Here is a 20,189-nt window from a genome sequence, read left to right as displayed (position 1 = left end):
TGATAGGTGTGGTGTATTACCACACCATTTTATTTGAATTCTCACCAGCAAATGATGACGTGTTTATTATCACTCCTCCACCACCAGTATCTCCTTGCATGTACTGCACTGCCAACTTGGTGCCAATGATAACACCTCTCTGAAATTAAAAGTAAAAAGTATAGAAAAATATCATGGTAATCCAGCTCCCCCAGTGGCGTAACTAGGTGGCAGGGGGGGGGGGCAATGTGCCCCGGGCGCAACCTTAGGGGGATGTCAAATTGACCAATTCAGCATCGATTCTGTGCCCCTCCAAGCGATGAAAGTCAAAATTTTCGTATGCTTCACACGCATTTCAGCACAAAATCAATTGAAAGAACATTTTAAGACCAATATTCAACTTCTAGTAACCAAAATTAATTAGTGGTAGGCCTTATTTGTCCAAAATTTTGCACGCTAAGCATGCAATTGTTTCATGAATCTGGGGCATTATGTACCCGTAGCCATGGGCGCCACAACCACTAGCTACGCCACTGCCCGTGTCTAATATACTCTCGGGTTGGGGGGTAGGGGCACCAATTTGGTATCTTGCCCCGGGCGCTACCAACCCTAGTTACGCAACTGCCCCCATCTTATCAAATGCGGAAAATGTGTTGGTTATACTCACCTAGCAAACACAACATGTTTTTATAACATTTTTAAATGAGTGCATAATGGCAGCCAGAAGGTTAAAAAGTTATAAAACATTTTAATAACATGCCCCCCTTAAAAAAACCATACCTTTCCTTTGCCCCATCAGTCACAACAAAAAAATCACAGAAAATCCATTTATATTTTGGGCCATAAGGCAAAAAAAAAGTTTGTCTCAAAACTTGCGTGCGCATTAAATCGCATGATTTGAAAAAAAAAATGCAGTTTTTTTTTTATTTCAAAAATTTTTTTTTTCCGGAAAAATTGGGCCTCAAAATACCAAGTCAGGAATTAAAAAAAAAAAAAATTACATTTCGCATTTGTTTTCAAACCACTTGTGAGCTTTGAGGCCCATTCTCCGTTAAAGCGTTCAAGTTTGGTCTCAGGAATGACAAAATGCCAACCACAAAGAATTCATAAAATTCGTTCAGAATCTTAAACTTTAATAGTTTAAAGGGGCACTTCGTGATCCACAGCCTCATCCCCCACTTTTCTCAAAAAAAGTTGAGATTTTTATATCACTGGAAACCTCTGGCTACATAATGTTTATGTACAAAATATTTCTTGCAGATTAATTCGCTTTAGCAAAGATATCGTGAAATTTGAATTTCGTTCTGGTGCACCAGAACGAAATTACAACGTATTGTCTATGGAGCAGTGTAATACACATAATCATGCATAACTCGCAAACGCAATATCGGAATCAACTGAAATTTTGGGAATATGCTTTTTTCATGGATATGAACTGAAAAATGTCATAAAAAGAGGATGCTAGGATCACGAAATACTCCTTTAAGAACACAAAACAGCTAGTGCATGGGTGATTTTTCAACAATACTTCATTTTTAAGCAATATTACTTGTACGTATTGGGGGTAACGTATCAGTGGTAACGATATCTGTGAAACCCTTTCCCATCTTTGTCTTAATCGTGCAAGTGTAAAAACTGACCGACTTAATACCCATACTTGATCAGTCATCACCCAATGTACTAAAGTCTGGTATGGTATTTGGCTTCATTTATCACAGCGTTTTTTCCGAGGGGAGTATAATTTAGGTAACGTATCTGTGAAGGCATGAACATAACGTCAGCGCCAGTTGATTCATAGTTGTGTGCCCTTAAGGTGCACTGAGCCTGGATGAGCTCTCTCTCTCTCTGTCTCTGCACTCGTGGAAACTACATGTGCCTGGTTGTGATTATCACATTAGATTAATCCCTAATCCTTTTATTGGCGTGGTGACAGCTTGGATTCAAAACCAGTCATCTCTGAAGTCTCTCAGCTGACCTTCCTGACGAAATTGGTGGTCATCTTGAACCCTAAATGTGTGATCTTTCACAAGACTGTGAGCGACCAGTAAGCTTAAAACAGTAAGCTTAAGCCTGCAAGGCTGCATATTAGCTTTTATTCTGGTTCACATACACGAGTGTAAAAACAATCAGCAATGGCCACAACACATCGTGCGCCAAGCAATGGCCTCTAACAAAGAACGAAACAATAAACTCATTTGAAAGCTGGAAACATAACCTCCAATATACACTGTCATTAGACCCAAGCTTTTCTCCCTACTTGGTTGAAGGAGCGGTATGGGGCAAAAAGTCAAAACTTCCCTCTTCGAGGTCTCACTAACGATGGTGAGGACATACAGGAAGCCCAAAGGAAAACAGCAGTCCAGAAAAATGCTGCATTGGAGCTTATGCTTGGACAAATAGCCAACTATTGTCCAATTATCTCACGAAATACAATACTCAACTAGATGGACCGCGGTTCTCGGATGTCGCGGTTTTCGACGCACAGCGTCGACCGTGATGCCTCCACTAAAGGGAGTGATGTGGAATTCACAAGTTGATACAAAGCTTCAAGCCTAAAAGAGGAGACTGAATTTGACCTTAGATGACACCTGGATGACCCCAAAACAACCTTTCAATGACTCCTGGGTGACCCCTGATGACCCCAAAATGACCCCCAAAAATTTGGCTCTAAATGTTGACTGTACCCACCAAGTTTCATGTCCATATAGTAGTTTATACTAATTTGACCTCAGATGACCCCTGGTGACCCCAAAAAAAACTTCCAAAAATTTGGCTCTAAATGTTAACTGTACCCACCAAGTTTCATGCCCATACGATAGTGTTTACTAATTTGACCTCAGATGACCCCTGGGTGACCCCAGAAGACCCCAAAATGACCTTCCAAAAATTTGGCTCTAAATCTTGACTGTACCTACCAAGTTTCATGGCCATATGACTATTTTTGCTAATTTGACCTCAGATGACCCTGCATGACCTCAGGAGACCTTGACCCACTAACCAATATAAACTTGTTCTGTCTGGGGTCAAGATGCACCCACCCACCAAGTTTGAGGAACGTCGACCCCCAGTCTCTGAGAAAAGAGGTAAATAAGGAAAATGGGCCCTCTGACCTCAAATGACCTTTTACCTCAGTATATGACCTTGAACCTCACCAAAAAAAAAAAGTAGCCAGAGTTTTTGACCATGACCCACCTATCCTGAAAATCTGAAGTCAATCCGCCCATCCATGCCCGAGATATCGCATCCGGACGGAAGGACGGAAGCACGGAAGGACGGAAGGACGGACATTGCAAAAACAGTATGCCTCGCGGTGGAGGCATAAAAACTGCACCAGCCTGAACAAGATATGGCAAGCCATCCGTCTCCATTTTGGCTTCCAAACAACAGGTGGCCACTTCCTAGAGTTCAACAATATTAGCCTTGGCCCTGATGAACGGCCAGAGGACTTGTACCAGCGTCTAGTAGCATTCACCGAAGACAACCTCATGCGTGAAGGAGGCGGCATCAGTCACTATGACCAAGTCATCGATGAAGATGAGGAGATTACGCCTACACTAGAAAACTTTGTAGTGTTAACGTGGTTGCGTCTTATAAACCCTGATCTGCCCCGATTAGTAAAGCAGCGGTACGATACAGAGCTAAGATCCCGCACCTTGGCTTCTATCAAAGCCTAAATTTCTCAAGCTCTGGATGAGCTGAGCTCAAACGATGCTGCTCGCAGCATGCGCACTAGTAGTCAGCGTAGACCGATGCCTAAATTGAAAGCTAAGAAATCATTTGGTAAATCCTGCCCTCTGTGTGAGCAACCTGGTCGGCATGACCATGCGCATTTATTAAGCGAGTGCTCGTACCTCCCTGAAAAGGACAGAAAATACCTGGCCTGCGCTCGTCAGCTTAACATCCTTGATGATTGTGACAGCGACTCAGATTTAGCATGCGCCTTTGTTGACCAATCTGACCTTAGTGCGCAGCCCAATGTTCAGACAGCGCTGCGAATTCATGTTGATCAGTCTCCTTATGTAGATGCATTCCACAAGCACCATGCGGTCCGCATCACCATTGACAGTGGATCCACTGGTAATCTCATTCGCGAAAACACTGTCCAACGATTAGGATGCCCTATTCATCAGAGTTCGCAGTCTGCCCGTCAAGCTGATGGGTCATCCCCTCTTAAGGTAGTTGGGGAAACAACCCTCACTTTTACTCGTGACAGACACTCCTTTGTCTTTAAAGGTCTAGTTGTTAGAGACCTTGACGAAGAAATCCTTGCAGGTATTCCCTTCATGAAATGCAATGATGTCGCAATTAAGCCCTGCTAAGAACCAAATCATCTTGAAAGATGGTACAATTATCACTTATGGCGCCAACAAGAGCCCCAAATCCCAGCACACTGTTCGTCGTGCCCATATACTTCGTGGACCTTCTCAAAATACTACCATATGGCCAGGCTCATACGTTGAGGTAAATCTCCCTGCAGACATCGTTGAATCAGATGCTACTTTTGCCATTGAGCTCCGTGTTGATACCCCGCTCGGTAGGTTCCTACCGCCCAAACAAGCCTGGCCCAAGCCTGATGTAATCACAAGTATTGCAGGCAGGGTTCGCATTCCCAACAATACTGGTGTGCCACTTGTCATCAGAAAGCATGAACATCTTGGCCAGATACACACTGTTTATTCACCATCACTAACTTCTAAGCCATCACACACTGCTGCAGCAGCCCTTGAGGAACTGATTTGTCGTGTCCTTGGTGACCTCTTAGAGAAAGGTGTCATAGCAAAACTCGCTGATGACTTGTACTGTGGTGGTAATACTGTGGATAAACTTGTTGATAATTGGCGTCAAGTTTTGCAAGCTTTGTCTAAGTCTGGGTTACGTCTTTCTGCTTCCAAAACAGTGATTTGCCCCCAAAAGACAGTAATTCTGGGTTGGATTTGATCAAATGGAACCCTTTGTGCTAGCCCCCATAGCATCGCCACACTTTCCAGCTGCTCGCCTCCAAGCAAAGTTGGTGGCATGCGGTCCTTCATCGGTGCATACAAGGTTCTGGCCCGTGTCATTCAGAATTGTGCCAGTCTGGTAGCCCCATTAGATGATGCTTTTGCAGGGCACCAATCAACTGAAGAGCTTACATGGTCTGATAGTCTGCATACTGCTTTTCACAAGGCTCAAGCAGCACTGTCGTCCGCTAGGGCAGTCACACTTCCCCATCCCAATGATCAGCTTTGGATCATTACTGATGGATCCGTGAAGAAACATAGCATTGGGTCGACCTTGTATATTTCCCGCAATGACAAACTCTTCCTCGCCGGTTCTTCAGTGCTAAATTGTGTGATCGACAGCCAACATGGTTACCCTGTGAAATTGAGGCGCTGTCTATTTCTGCCTCCACCAAGCACTTCAGTCCCTATGTTATTCAGTCCAAACACAAGACATGTATCCTCACTGACAGCAAACCTTGTGTTCAGGCATATGAAAAGCTCTGCCGGGGTGAGTTTTCAGCCAGTCCTCGCGTGTCCACATTCCTCTCCGCTGTCAGTCGTTTCCAAGCATCTGTTCGTCATCTTGCAGGATCAGCTAACACCCCCTCAGACTTTGCTAGTCGTAATGCCCCTGACTGCACTGAGCCCACTTGTCAAATATGCTCCTTTATCAAACGTGAAGAGGAAGCAACTGTCCTTCGTGTTTCCGCACATGACATTCTGTCCGGGAAAGCTAAGCTCCCCTTTGCCAGCAAAGCAGTCTGGCATGCTATTCAGCAGGAATGCCCGGATCTGCGGCGAACACATGCTCATCTAGTTCAGGGCACTCGCCTTCAAAGAAAGCTACTTCTGTCAAAGATGTGAAGCGCTATTTGCAGGTTGCATCTATCGCTAGAGATGGCCTACTTGTTGTTCATCGTAATCAACCATTGTCCCCAACTCGCGATTGTATTGTTGTTCCCAGACAGGTCTTAAATGGTCTTCTCACTGCCCTGCACATCCAACTTGACCATCCCTCCAAACATCAGCTCAGTTTGGTGACCCAGCGTTACTTTTATGCTCTTGATATGGACAAGGCTATTGATCAAGTGACATCAATTAACTTGTCACCCTAAGGCATTGATCGAGCAGTCCTCAAGTTACCCTCCCGATGCAGTTGGCATTTCTTTTGCAGCTGATATCCTGAAGCGTAGCCGCCAGCTAGTCCTTGTGCTGCGCGAAACCTCAACGTCCTTCACAGCTTCTTGCATTGTCGAGAATGAACAACATGGCACATTGCGTGATGCCCTGATTCAATTGTGCATTGAACTTCGTCCACTTGATGGCCCCCCTGCAGTCATTCGTACTGACCCAGCACCAGGGTTTGTTCGACTCGCCAATGACAAACTTCTCACACGTTACCATCTATCGGTTGAGATCGGTCGTATTAAAAATAATAACAAGAATCCTGTTGCTGAGAAAGCCATTCCTGAGCTTGAAGATGAGTTGCTCAGACAAGATTCTACAGGTGGTCCGGCTACAGCATTATCACTTGCCATTGCTACTGCAGCCCTTAATACTCGCATCAGATCCCGAGGTCTTTCAGCCCGTGAGATGTGGTTTCAGCGAGACCAGTTTACCAATGAGCAGGTTCCTTTCACTGATTGTCAAATGATTCAGGCCCAGCATGCCTTGCGAAAAGCCAACCACCCACACAGTGCTCATTCAAAGGCCCCATTAGCCTCTGCCTCCCCAGCAGCAGAGTTGGAGGTTGGTGATCTTGTCTACCTCTACTCAGATCGCAAGAAATCTCATGCTAGAGATCGCTACTTAGTCACTACTATCGAAGGCCCATGGTGCAACATCCGCAAATTTGTGGGTTCTCAGCTTCGAATACTTCTTATCGTATCAAGAAATCTGAGTGCTTTAAGGTCCAGTATTATCCTGACCTGGATTCTCGTCCCTTTCCCAAGTCGTCTCCACCCACCGAGGATTCCGAGTTTGTTGAAGTGGTCCCTGAATGTACTCCTCCAGATCCTCCTTTCATCCCCCCGGGGGCACTTCCATAGTGGATACGCATCATGTGCCTCGGGAATGACCCCCTTTTTCAAACCGGCTTGTACCCAATGACCCCCTTTTTTGTGTTATGGTCCTACCTATTACCCAATGACCCCCTTTTAAAAAATCCATGTACTCAATGACCCCCTTTTTCTATTTCCTGCTATACCCAATGACCCCCCTTTTAATTCCCAAATTTAGGTGGTATTTGTGTTCTCCTCCAGAAATAATGAGATTTTTCACATTTCCAAGGTGGCCAAGTTGTTTTTACACAGTTTGGCACTTATTTATGTGTACTTAATGATACTCTTTTGGCAATCCTGTACTCAATGACTCCCATTTTACTTTTTGTTACCCCAATGACCATCCTTTTTTCAAAGTTTCATACCGAATGACCCCATTTTTATTCAGGTTGTGTACTGAATGACCCCATATTTTTGTATTGTACATTTGACCTGAATGCCCCCTACTTTTAACATGGCCGAGGCACATCCCTGCCATTTCAGATAGGGAGTGCCCCCCCGGTCAGTTTGTCATTGCAGACAAAAAGACTCTTGAACTGTTGATGTTATTGACTGTTGGCACATTGCCTATTTTGAGTGTTCTAACCAACAGTGTCTTCATTCACATAAGCTGTTAGATTGGTTTCTGCAAGTCAGTTGTTAGTAGTAGTTGTTTAGTAATGTTATCCTCACCTCCTTGTGAGGAAAGTGATCTTGTTTTTTTTCTTTTTAAAAAAAAAAAAGAGAGAAAGAGGTAGTTACGCCAGTTGATTCATAGTTGTGTGCCCTTAAGGTGCACTGAGCCTGGATGAGCTCTCTCTCTCTGTCTCTGCACTCATGGAAGCTACATGTGCCTGGTTGTGATTATCACATTAGATTAATCCCTAATCCTTTTATTGGCGCAGGACTTTTTGCCATTAATAGACCTGATTTTTTTACTTTGAAACCATTATGTTTTGTTCCATATATATAATATAACTATGGTTATCTGCTTGATCCATCACATATGAGAAGCATTCATCTAGCCAATTATTTTCACAGATTGTTATCCATTAGAAATATGGTAACGTATCAGTGAACAATATTGGTGACATAGTCTGAAAGACCTGTTGGAAAAATTTAATAATCTGTGTTGTGATGATTTATACTTTATAATTAGGGCATGATACCAGCTAATGAAAAGTACCTATAATCCATTATATGCACGCATGTTTAGAGAGCAGGGACACATTATACTGAACACACCTTGGCTGGCGACATGGAGGAAAACAGTGGACATGCATAATCAGCTCTATTGTTTTATTCTTTCTAGGCATGTTACAACCTCTAGCCTCACACATTTTAAAAAAGCAACTCCTAAGTATAAGTTATATTAATAAAAGTTATTTCTTTCTGATGAAACAAGTCTGAATACGACTTGAAACTATGGGCGACACATATTTGGCATTTTGAACACTTTATTGGAGAATGTGCCTTGAGACAAACCTTTTTTTTTTCAACGGGCCTATTTCCGGCCTAATCACCCAATTTTCAATCACTTTACACCCACCTATAGAAAAAATGGCTGCTGTTACTATTCACCAAATTACTGGATGACTTTTAAGATAAATTTGAGATAGAAGCAAATATAACAGATCAATTATAAAGAAAATAACAAGAAAATATGTGTCACATATAGTTTCAAAACTCACCCTTGATCTTTGACACTCAAGATTAATAGGTAAATTTTCATGGGAAAATTTTCTGGACACATGACCAATGCGTATCAATGTGAGTGTAACCTTGAGCCTGATCCCTGACCCCCGGCGGTGACCTCGCTATTCAAGTCTTAATTATTATGAATTGGAATAGTATTTTGGCCGTAGTTTCGATAGAAATTCATGCACTACAAAATTATTGAATATTATGTGATCTTAATTTCTTCACAATATCATCAAAACGTAATTTCAAAAATATTTACCTACGGAAAAAATATTTATCTACGGAAACTCTTGTTATAACATTATTAACTTCCGACAAGTAACTTATTTTGCATCCAAGAAAAATTCTGCCTATTCAAATACATTGAAGACCACCATGTGCTCGGGGTCACATTCCATAATGCTAATATGTCTGCGCTCATGAGTGTCATGTGTCCAGAAAATTTTCCTGTGAAAATATGGTGAGAAATATGGTAACGTATCGGTGAACAATATTGGTGACATAGTCTGAAAGACCTGTTGGAAAAATTTAATAATCTGTGTTGTGATGATTTATACTTTATAATTAGGGCATGATACCAGCTAATGAAAAGTACCTATAATCCATTATATGCACGCATGTTTAGAGAGCAGGGACACATTATACTGAACACACCTTGGCTGGCGACATGGAGGAAAACAGTGGACATGCATAATCAGCTCTATTGTTTTATTCTTTCTAGGCATGTTACAACCTCTAGCCTCACACATTTTAAAAAGCAACTCCTAAGTATATGTTATATTAATAAAAGTTATTTCTTTCTGATGAAACAAGTCTGAATACGACTTGAAACTATGGGCGACACATATTTGGCATTTTGAACACTTTATTGGAGAATGTGCCTTGAGACAAACCTTTTTTTTTCAACGGGCCTATTCCGGCCTAATCACCCAATTTTCAATCACTTTACACCCACCTATAGAAAAAATGGCTGCTGTTACTATTCACCAAATTACTGGATGACTTTTAAGATAAATTTGAGATAGAAGCAAATATAACAGATCAATTATAAAGAAAATAACAAGAAAATATGTGTCACATAGTTTCAAAACTCACCCTTGATCTTTGACACTCAAGATTAATAGGTAAATTTTCACGGGAAAATTTTCTGGACACATGACCAATGCGTATCAATGTGAGTGTAACCTTGAGCCTGATCCCTGACCCCCGGCGGTGACCTCGCTATTCAAGTCTTAATTATTATGAATTGGAATAGTATTTTGGCCGTAGTTTCGATAGAAATTCATGCACTACAAAATTATTGAATATTATGTGATCTTAATTTCTTCACAATATCATCAAAACGTAATTTCAAAAATATTTACCAACGGAAAAAAATATTTATCTACGGAAACTCTTGTTATAACATTATTAACTTCCGACAAGTAACTTATTTTGCATCCAAGAAAAAATTCTGCCTATTTAGTCCAGTCAAAGTGGGTTTTGACTCACCACTAACTGCAACAGTCATAAGGATTCAGAAAAAATATAGTTTGCCATATCTGTGATGGTCTCAAATTGTTCGGCTTGCATACATAATTCATTTAAAGAATATTTGCACTGTTTAGGTTGTTTAATTACATGTGTAACATCGAAAACTAGGTTGGGGTCAATAGAGTTCAATGGTCAATGACCTCTTTTACCCTGCTACCTAGGTAACGAAACATCCAAGATATGGCAAACTATTCTTATTTTGGAGTGTTTTTAAAAGACGAACACATTTAGACCATTTTTAAGGAGATCGGAGTATTTTTTCGAAGTTGACCCACATGGAGCCCAAAATTTGACCTTTGACCTTTTTGCTTATAACTTGAGAATGGTACATCACAGATATGACAAACTATACTTTTTTTGAATCCATAAGACTAGAGGAATGCTTTGGTATAGTTTTTAAAAAGATTAAAGCAATTTTGAAATTTGACCCCTGTATGACCTTTTCCCGCCAAAAACTACCTTTCCACCAATTCACATTCCATAATGCTAATATGTCTGCGCTCATGAGTGTCATGTGTCCAGAAAATTTTCCTGTGAAAATTTTCCTATTAATTGTGACTGTTTGAGAGTGTCAATTTATATTGCAGGGCAGATATTGGTACTCTTTTAATAATACAGAAAGTTTGAAAACAGCATTTATCATGTTTAGGCCAAATAAAAAAGTAATTTGTTTCGCATCCACCTCCCTAAGTTTTAATACTTTAGTATGATGTTAATGCTGATAAACATGATAAACAAGTAAGTTTATTAGACAGCATGTCTCACTTGCAAGTGTTTTTGTGGAACTCTAAGGGGTCTAACTCTTCATAATCTTAAATGAAAAGGGCCTCAATGTTTTAAATTTTATGTGTAACATATATACTCACCAAATTGACATCCAATGTTTTTTCCCAATCAATTTCATCACATATTCCAGCATTGTTACACACAATGTGAAGTTCTCCATATGCAGATATTACATTCTTAAAACAGTCTGTGTTGGAAAATAATATAAACATTCAAAATACCAGTGATTGAAGTTAAGAAAGTACAAACAAATATATAGGTCTTTTTGGTGATACAGGAATTTATTCCATTTCTTAATATTATCACCAGCTTAGAATACATGTTACGGTGAAAGTTTGTTTTCACATGTTAATCTTTTGACTTAAGGCGGTACTACACCCCTGATAAATTTTGTGACTAATTTTGCATTTTTCTCAAAAAATAACTACACACTGGTAACAAAAGAGTTATGTACAATGTACATGTATATTATTGGGGTAAGGAATCCAATTACTCACTGAAATTTCAATGATTCAAGACAAGTGGTTCATTATATATGTTAAGAAATGAGGTCAATTCTAGCGATACCCCTTTTCTTATCATAAATAATGTACCGCTTGTCTTTAATCACTGAAATTTGGAGTTTTTGCGTAGCATCCCCACAAACTCCGAATTTGGAGTAGAAAACATTATTAACAATATTTAAAATGGACGTAAATCCTCTAATTTTAGAGTTTTTGTAGACCTGCAGAAACTCAGATTTTGAAGTTTTTGTGTAGCATCTGCAAAAACTGTGAACTGTGGAAATCCAAAATCAGAGTAACTTCATACCTTGTCACTTATGATGATAGATTAATATTTTGGACCTTTTAAACATCTTGTTGGCTTAAGCAATGTAAAAAATAATGGCCCATCCAAAATGATTTTGTTAAGCACCTTGGGCGGTTAATGAAACGAATACGGTACTTTATTATGAGCAAATTTTTATCCTAAAGCCTCAAAGTCAAAATGTTCCCAAAAGTTACACAAAGAAGATAATTTCAGCTCTCGACCTTAGTCCTGCAGTTTTACCCGACACAGTTTATTAATGTCATTTTGGTCCACAATTTGTGACAGACATCAGGGTTTAAACATTATTCATTTTTATGGAATAAAGCATTATCATATTAATATTTAGCTTTTTCATTACTATTTAAAATAAATTTGCCTTTGATAAAAATCCCTTTGCCTTTGATAAAGATCCTGCTAGGATAGAAAGCTCAGGACATTAACCAAATTCGAACTTAACTACATACCCAGCAAACACAAAAACGTTTTAAAAACGTTTTAAATAAGTTATATTTTGGCTTTTGGTTTAGGTAAAAGCTTTTTAATAACATTAAAATGTCGGGTTATATAAAGGTCATGATAACGTTTTAAAACGTTTTATATGGAAACACACTACAACAATATTTTTAAATGTTTTCAAAAAATTTTATTGTAAACTATTTTTGCAAACATTTTTGCCAAATATTGTGTCAATACTTAAATAACATTATGTTAAAATATTTGAACCCAGCAAACACAGAAATGTTCTTCAAATGTTTTTTTTCAAAACCTTTAATAACATTTAAATGTCGGGTTATATAAAGGTCATGAAAACGTTTTTAAAACGTTATTGAAAATATTTTGGGCAAACATTTTTCGCAAAAATATTTTTTCAATCCCAAAATAAAATTCTGTTTAGAATGTTTTGTATCAACTTTTCAAGAATGTTTTTGTAATGTTATTAAAACGTTTTTATACCCTTTATATAACCCGACATTTAAACGTTTTCTGTAAAACATTTTTTTTTTCTTTTCAGTAGATTATCAAAAAAATGTTTTTCAAGGTTATGAAAACGTTTTATACTCTTAATATACCCTTTATATAACCCAACATTTAAACGTTTTCTGACAACCTTTTATAACCTTTTGCGAATGATGTCGAAAACGTTTTGTGTTTGCTGGGTAGGCTATTTTTGTGGACAATCAGTTTCCAACAGCTCCTTTTAACTTGATAAAATAAATTTGCATAAAAGGAGGGGATACAATGCCCTCTCATTTTGAATCACCTCACCAAACACCCCCAGCTCCCACATCCACCCCCACATCTCCCCTGCATACAAGGACATGTATGAGCTTACATACAGTGTTTGAAATAAGGCAGGCCCTCAGGTCACATGCCCGGTCCCAGCACTCCGTGCATCCACGGGTATTCATGCTCGTCGAAAGAAACACGATTCGCGAAACACACAAAAAAAGGGGTGTTTTTCAAACCATGTGTTCGCGAAATTGAAAAAAAAAAGGTATTTTCATTGAGCAGCCTACGCGTTTCTGCCAGAAAAGGGTATATTAGAAATATCGTTCGCGTTTTAGCGAAAATAGGGGTATTGTCGAAAGGCAAATAATTCGCAAAATCGCTGAAAAAAAGGGGTGTTTTCCCCCTAAAAACTTCGCGAAATGAGATGCAAAAGGGGGTGTTTTTAAAGTTCACCGACAAGCATGAATACCCGCGGATGCACGGAGTGCGGGGCCCGGGGTCACATGCCTGTAAAAATCCCTGCGAGCACCACTTTATGGACCCCCAGAGTCCATGAAGTTTTGATACCAAAGTCGACAAGATGAACTTGTTTACCGCTTCTGCTTGAATCTTATGAAGCTTCTGTTCTTGACATTACTATTTTATTTTGTTGGTCTCCAAATCTGACGTCTTAAGTGAATGTGTGAAACATAAATGTAAAATTTGAATTTGGCCCCTATATAAATTGATGAGGGCCCATAGAATTTTAGACCTACAGGCCAAAACATTCTGGCTTATTTCCAACACTGCTCACCCAGAGATTTGATCGCAGGGTTAGAGCAACACATCCTCATATTCAGGGTTTTCAATGAATGAAGGGTCTATTCCATTTTAAAATCAATTTTTGTGTCAGTTCCGCAGAAGTTCCAGAGCTGTAATCGATTGTCGTAAGTATCGATAGTCGGAAAATACATAGACTTCCGACATGTCGAAACACTCAATGTCAGTATCGATACACAAACGACATGGCACACATGCTTAGATTATCTCAAATCAGGTCTCAAATTACCGTCAAATACTCAAATTACCGTCTCCCAATTCCAAGGTGAGCTTTACATCTAGAATACATGCATCATGTCGTCTTCACGATCTCCAGCCCCTCCAGTATTGGTAAACTCAAATCCGTGTTTCAAACTGCGTGAGTATCGATAATAGTATCGACATGTCGGATGTTTGCCTCCCGACATATCGATACCCAGAAAGCTTATCGATTACAGCACTATGCAGAACTGACACCTTCTAGTACAGGTTTGACGATCATGTGACAAATCGAATCTGTGACGTCAATATTAATATCGATATCAATTTAAGGCTGTTCTAGTTAAAAAAACATACCCATTGGCATTTTGGCTGTTCCATTTAATTTACATACTCAACATTTCCCTGTGCACTTTAATAACACCGCCGGGTAACACCGGGGGTAGTTCATGAATTGATCCTGATTTGCATTGTTGTATAGAGTTATTTTTTGTACACAACAGGGATGTTACTATTGTTTAACTAAATTAAGCATACTTTTGCTTTTATCTTTCTTCGTCCTTTATTAATTATAAATTAGGTGATTTAATTAATATAATTCTTTGTTTCAGCGACCCTGGGGTAAACAGACAAACAAAAACATGGGTCAAAATCCTTTAATTTCTGTGAAAATTGAACAAAAAGTACCCAAATCCCTACATTTTATATCTCCCTGTATGACAAATTTTATATGTCACATTTAAAATCATTTAAAATGACTTATAAATTGCCTTATGCTATAATGGGGTCTTATACATTTAGTATAGTCACCAGAGGGGGTTCCCATGCACCGAGTGCTTTTTTTTTTTTTAACTTACATTTTTGTAATCCTGAAGGTGTCTAGTAAATGAATTTTGATGTTCCCAAAATTAAATATTGTCCCATGGGGTTCATTTGGCGGCCATCTTGGATTCCGACAAAATTCAATTAAATTGACATAACTTTTGAACTAGACATCACAGGAAGACAAATGACCCCATTTTTCGGGATAATGTGGACATGAGCAATCAATTAAAAGGTCTATTTTCATGATTTAAACATGTTGGATACATTAAAATGCAAAATATTATGTCCCATGGCGTTCATTTGGCGGCCATCTTGGATTCCGACAAAATTCAATGAAATTGACATAACTTTTGAACTAGACATCATAGGAAGACAAATGACCCCATTTTTTTCGGGATAATGTGGACATGAGCAATCAATTAAAAGGGTTATTTTCATGATTTAAACATGTTGGATACATTAAAATACAAAATATTACTAAAAATAGTATCTTCAAGGCATACCCAGTCTGTATATAATAGGAGCTCTTTTTGGTACATTGAGAAGGATATTTTGATGTTATTGATTTATTTACTATTTTCTCTTCTAGGTGCATGACTTAACTTATTATTAGCTAGAACTGGTGTTAGTGAACTAAAAATCGTAGCATAGTTATAGTGATTGGTGGATAATCATGCCAAAACGCAAGGGTGATAAAGGTACCGAGTCAGACTCACTGCAGAAATGTTCACCTGTAAATTGTATTTTACATGTGAGTGGTATTGAGCATCTAGATTATACGCCGCTCAGTAAAGTAAGGGGCCCCGCCACTGACAAGCTGGCTCAGCTACATGACATTTGTGACAAAAGACACATTGAACCTCATGATTCACCCTATCACATGGATGATGTCTGTAATCACATTCCGGAGAGTATTGCTGGTGTAGATTTATATAGAAACAATTGGATATCATCGAGGCTGCTACTAAAACTTTACTGAAAATCAATATCGTTTGAAATGTAGTGCAGGAACTAATGAAGCTTTAACATCACAATCCTCTCGTAACCGTAAATTACAATTATCAACTGTCATGCGACTGTTCCCTCCAGAATGTATCTTTTTACTGGAAATTAAAGTGTCTGGAAAGACTGAGAGATGCATCAAATTCCCAGTATTCAAGGACAAATACGGAGCATTTAAGGAGCCTACTTGGAAACAGATTGAGCCTCAGGCACTAGAACTAGGACTACATTTTTGTACGTCGTCTACATAGCATGGTGCTAGGTGAGGACCTCTTTGCAAGAGAGGTCCTGCTTGAGAACCACATTATCCATGACTCGATCGCTTATGCCAAATTTCATCTAGGTGACAAAGGGTATATCACCAACAACCTGGACTACAGCAGCAGCATCTCTGTCGCAGACGCGGTGACTGGAAACTACCAAAGCACATACTGCTCTGCACTATCATCCGGCACCTCTACAGAAGCAAACAACTCGCCACTATTCTCAGTAAGCTGGATATAACTGTGACACTGAGACATATAACTTCGCCTTGGAACTTGAGACAATGCTGGCCAAGGATCTTGATGAGGTTTCCACATCCCTTACTCCGCAGATCATTACCGGCGAGGGAAAGGATGTGTTTCATCTCGAATGGGACAATCTAAACAAAACAATGACAAATATTCATGGGCCAAACGTGGTGAACAGCACTGGTGGGATAATGATACAAGATGTGAAACCCGGTTTGATACCACTACTAACCAGGATTCTGTTCATATCTGTAGTCAAGTCGGGCCTAAATTTCCTGAGGGAACCGTGTTCACTCCGCCCATGATAAATAGCGAAATGTACTCAACATGCATCTCAAAGAATGTCGTGTGTCTGGTCATTTACACGGGAAGCAGTGGGGAGAATCAGCCTGTCCCAGGGTTTGGTGGCTTCTTCTCAGCTACCGGTGTGAAACCTCAAAGAAAGTCAACTATCGACTATTTCACCCCTATCCTCCACCATCCAAGTGGGTCAGGAGTATGTCCTTGTCTTCATATGTGGCATACTTCACAAGCATGGTAAAAGTGGAGGGGTCCTGTAAAGCGAGGTCGAGGGTCTCACGAGGAGTACATGTCTGTACAAGATTCAGCAAGGTCTTGGGCTTGGTAACCTCAACGTTCTCCTCCTCAATGAATCGCTCAATTAACAAGCGCTTCACCGGCTTCACCGACTGTTTAGAGGCAGAACAGTGCTTTTGCATATGCCTTCCCTGTCAATACAGTACATAGGCAGCCACTGGTAAATGAGATCAGCCACCAAACCCTGGGACAGGTTGCTTCTCCCAATAGCTTCCACAGCTGTGAACAGGATCAGGAGCCATGGTCTCGGGTGTATCTACCTTTAGGGAGCGCACCTTGCTCCGCGCGTAGAGAGGGAGAGTTCGAACCTGGTTAGTGGTATCAAACCCGGTTTCACATCTTGTATCATTATCCCACCAGTGCTGTTCACAACATTTTAGCCATGGATATTCGCCATTGTTTTGTTTAGATTGTCCCATACAAGATGAAACACGTCGCTTCCCTTGCTGGTAATGATCTGCGGGAGTATTATGTGGAAACCTTAGCCAGCACTGTCTCTAGTTCCTAAGGCGAAGTTGCATGTCTCACAGTGACCCAGCTTACTGAAGATAGTGGTGAGTTGTTTGCTTCTATAGAGGTGCCCGATACTAGTGCAGCATGTGCTTTGGTAGTTTGGTAGAAGAAACAGGGCCAGTCCACATCCTTAACTTATCTTTGAACCCCTGCTTATATGAATAAGTCACAGCGTCTGCGACAGAGGTGATAGCGCCGTAGACCAGGTTGTAGGTGATATAGCCTTTGTCACCCGGATAAAACTTGGCAAAGGTGATCGAGTCATGAATATCATGGTTCTCAAGTCGGACCTTCAGCTTGTCACTTCTGTACTCTGGATTGGGGAAGCCACTTCTTTCAAACTCTTGTATGATTGTACAGAAGACTCAGCGATGTAAGTAACATAACCTCCTTCTGCCCAACAACTCGGTCTTGAATGAAATCAAGGACAACAGTGAATGCCAACAGATGTGCAGCAGCTTTACGATCCTGCTCTGTTTCAATTGTCGCTTTCGCTTCATCACGCAGGTAAGTTGTGTACTTCGTGTTGAAAGAATCGCGACAGGAATAGTGGAAATTCGCCTCTCTTGCAAACAGGTCCTCACCTTGCACCATGCTATGTAGACGATGTAGTCCTAGTTCTAGTGCCCGAGGCTCAAGCTGTTTCCAATTAGGCTCTTTAAATGCTCCGTCTTTGTCCTTGAATGCTGGGAATTTGATGCATCTCTCAGTCTTTCCAGACACTTTCATTTCCAGTCTTTCACAAAAGATACATTCTGGAGGGAACAGTCGCATGACAGTTGATAATTGTAATTTAAGGTTACGAGAGGATTGTGATGTTGAAGCTTCATTAGTTCCTGCACTACATTTTAAACGATATTGATTTTCAGTAAAGTTTTGGCAGCAGCCTCGATGATATCCAATTGTTTCTATATAAATCTACACCAGCAAGACTCTCCGGAATGTGATTACAGACATCATCCATGCGATAGGGTGAATCATGAGGTTCAATGTGTCTTTTGTCGCAAATGTCATGTAGCTGAGCCAGCTTGTCAGTGGCGGAGCCCTTACTTTACTGAGCGGCGATAATCTAGATGCTCAATACCACTCACATGTAAAATACAATTTACAGGTGGACGTTTCTGCAGTGAGTCTGACTCGGTACCTTTATCACCCTTGCGTTTTGGCATGATTATCCACCACTTCACTATAACTATGCTACGATTTTTAGTTCACTAACGCCAGTTCTAGCTAATAATAAGTTAAGTCATGCACCTAGAAGAGAAAATAGTAAATAAATCAATAACATCAAAATATCCTTCTCAATGTACCAAAAAGAGCTCCTATTATATACAGACGAGTATGCCTTGAAGATACTATTTTAGTAATATTTTGCATTTTAATGTATCCAACATGTTTAAATCATGAAAATAACCCTTTTAATTGATTGCTCATGTCCACATTATCCCGAAAAATGGGGTCATTTGTCTTCCTATGATGTCTAGTTCAAAAGTTATGTCAATTTCATTGAATTTTGTCGGAATCCAAGATGGCCGCCAAATGAACGCCATGGGACATAATATTTTGCATTTTAATGTATCCAACATGTTTAAATCATGAAAATAGACCTTTTAATTGATTGCTCATGTCCACATTATCCCGAAAAATGGGGTCATTTGTCTTCCTATGATGTCTAGTTCAAAAGTTATGTCAATTTAATTGAATTTTGTCGGAATCCAAGATGGCCGCCAAATGAACCCCATGGGACAATATTTAATTTTGGGAACATCAAAATTCATTTACTAGACACCTTCAGGATTACAAAAATGTAAGTTAGAAAAAAAAAGCACTCGGTGCATGGGAACCCCTTCTGGTGACTATACTAATTTGTATTGTGTGAACTTTGTTTTTAAATGCCTTTGGCTTCCAGGTTAGTTTCTCGGAGCTGGTGAGGTGTATTGGGGTATAACTTGGTAGGGTGGTGGTAAATGGCTGCCCTAAGACTTGATGCAATTTTTGGCGCAAAATATGTACCTAATTTGCATATTTAACTTTAAATTTTTTTTTTTTTTTTTTTTTTTCCATTTCGAAGAACTGGTGATGAGGCGTATAGGGACAGGCGGCGGATGACATGATCGAGCCGGCAACTTGTGAAACCGCCCGGCCGTATGGCATTTTCCATATACTCAGTTAGTTTTGTGGGGTTCATTATCGAACCCCAACGGTTTTAGCTTGTATTTATATTATTTATCAACATAGGCCTATTTGTTTGTGATATTTCAAGCGTTTTAAAATTTCAAAATAATCCCATTCAATTACGGGTTGACGATGTAAATTTACTGAATTTAGGGAATGCACGTGATACACCACCTGTATAGGGATGTAACTTGATGAGGTTGTGGTAAGCGGCAGTTTCTCGGAGCTGGTGAGGTGTATTGGGGTGTAACTTGGTAGGGTGGTAGTAAGTGGCTGCCCTAAGACTTGATGCAATTTTTAGCGCAAATTAGGTAGCTAATTTGCATATTTAACTTTAAAATTGTTTTTGGTGGTTTTTTTTTGTCATTTTGAAGAACTGTTGAGGTGTATTGGGATGTAACTTGATGAGGTTGTGGTAAATGGCAGTCGTAAGATCCGATGCAATTTTTGTTGCAAGATATGCAAATTAATCACCACATTTGCCTATT

General features: G+C 39.8%; 1 protein-coding gene across 1 annotated transcript in view; it reads right to left on the bottom strand.

The window, feature by feature from the left end:
• Window positions 1-20,189, bottom strand: part of LOC140137753 (15-hydroxyprostaglandin dehydrogenase [NAD(+)]-like) — a 30,410-nt gene that overhangs the window by 6,543 nt on the left and 3,678 nt on the right. The window contains exons 3-4 of the mRNA XM_072159519.1: window positions 11,101-11,207; window positions 46-139 (exon numbers count right to left, since the gene is read on the bottom strand). Of these exons, the coding sequence (XP_072015620.1) occupies window positions 46-139; window positions 11,101-11,207 (201 nt within the window). The remainder of the gene's footprint in view (window positions 1-45; window positions 140-11,100; window positions 11,208-20,189) is intronic.

Source organism: Amphiura filiformis, chromosome 17 (genome assembly GCF_039555335.1).
Source record: "Amphiura filiformis chromosome 17, Afil_fr2py, whole genome shotgun sequence".
In the NCBI taxonomy this organism is placed as follows: domain Eukaryota; kingdom Metazoa; phylum Echinodermata; class Ophiuroidea; order Amphilepidida; family Amphiuridae; genus Amphiura; species Amphiura filiformis.
Note: the sequence above shows the minus strand (reverse complement) of the source record. Positions and strands in the feature narration are given on the sequence as shown.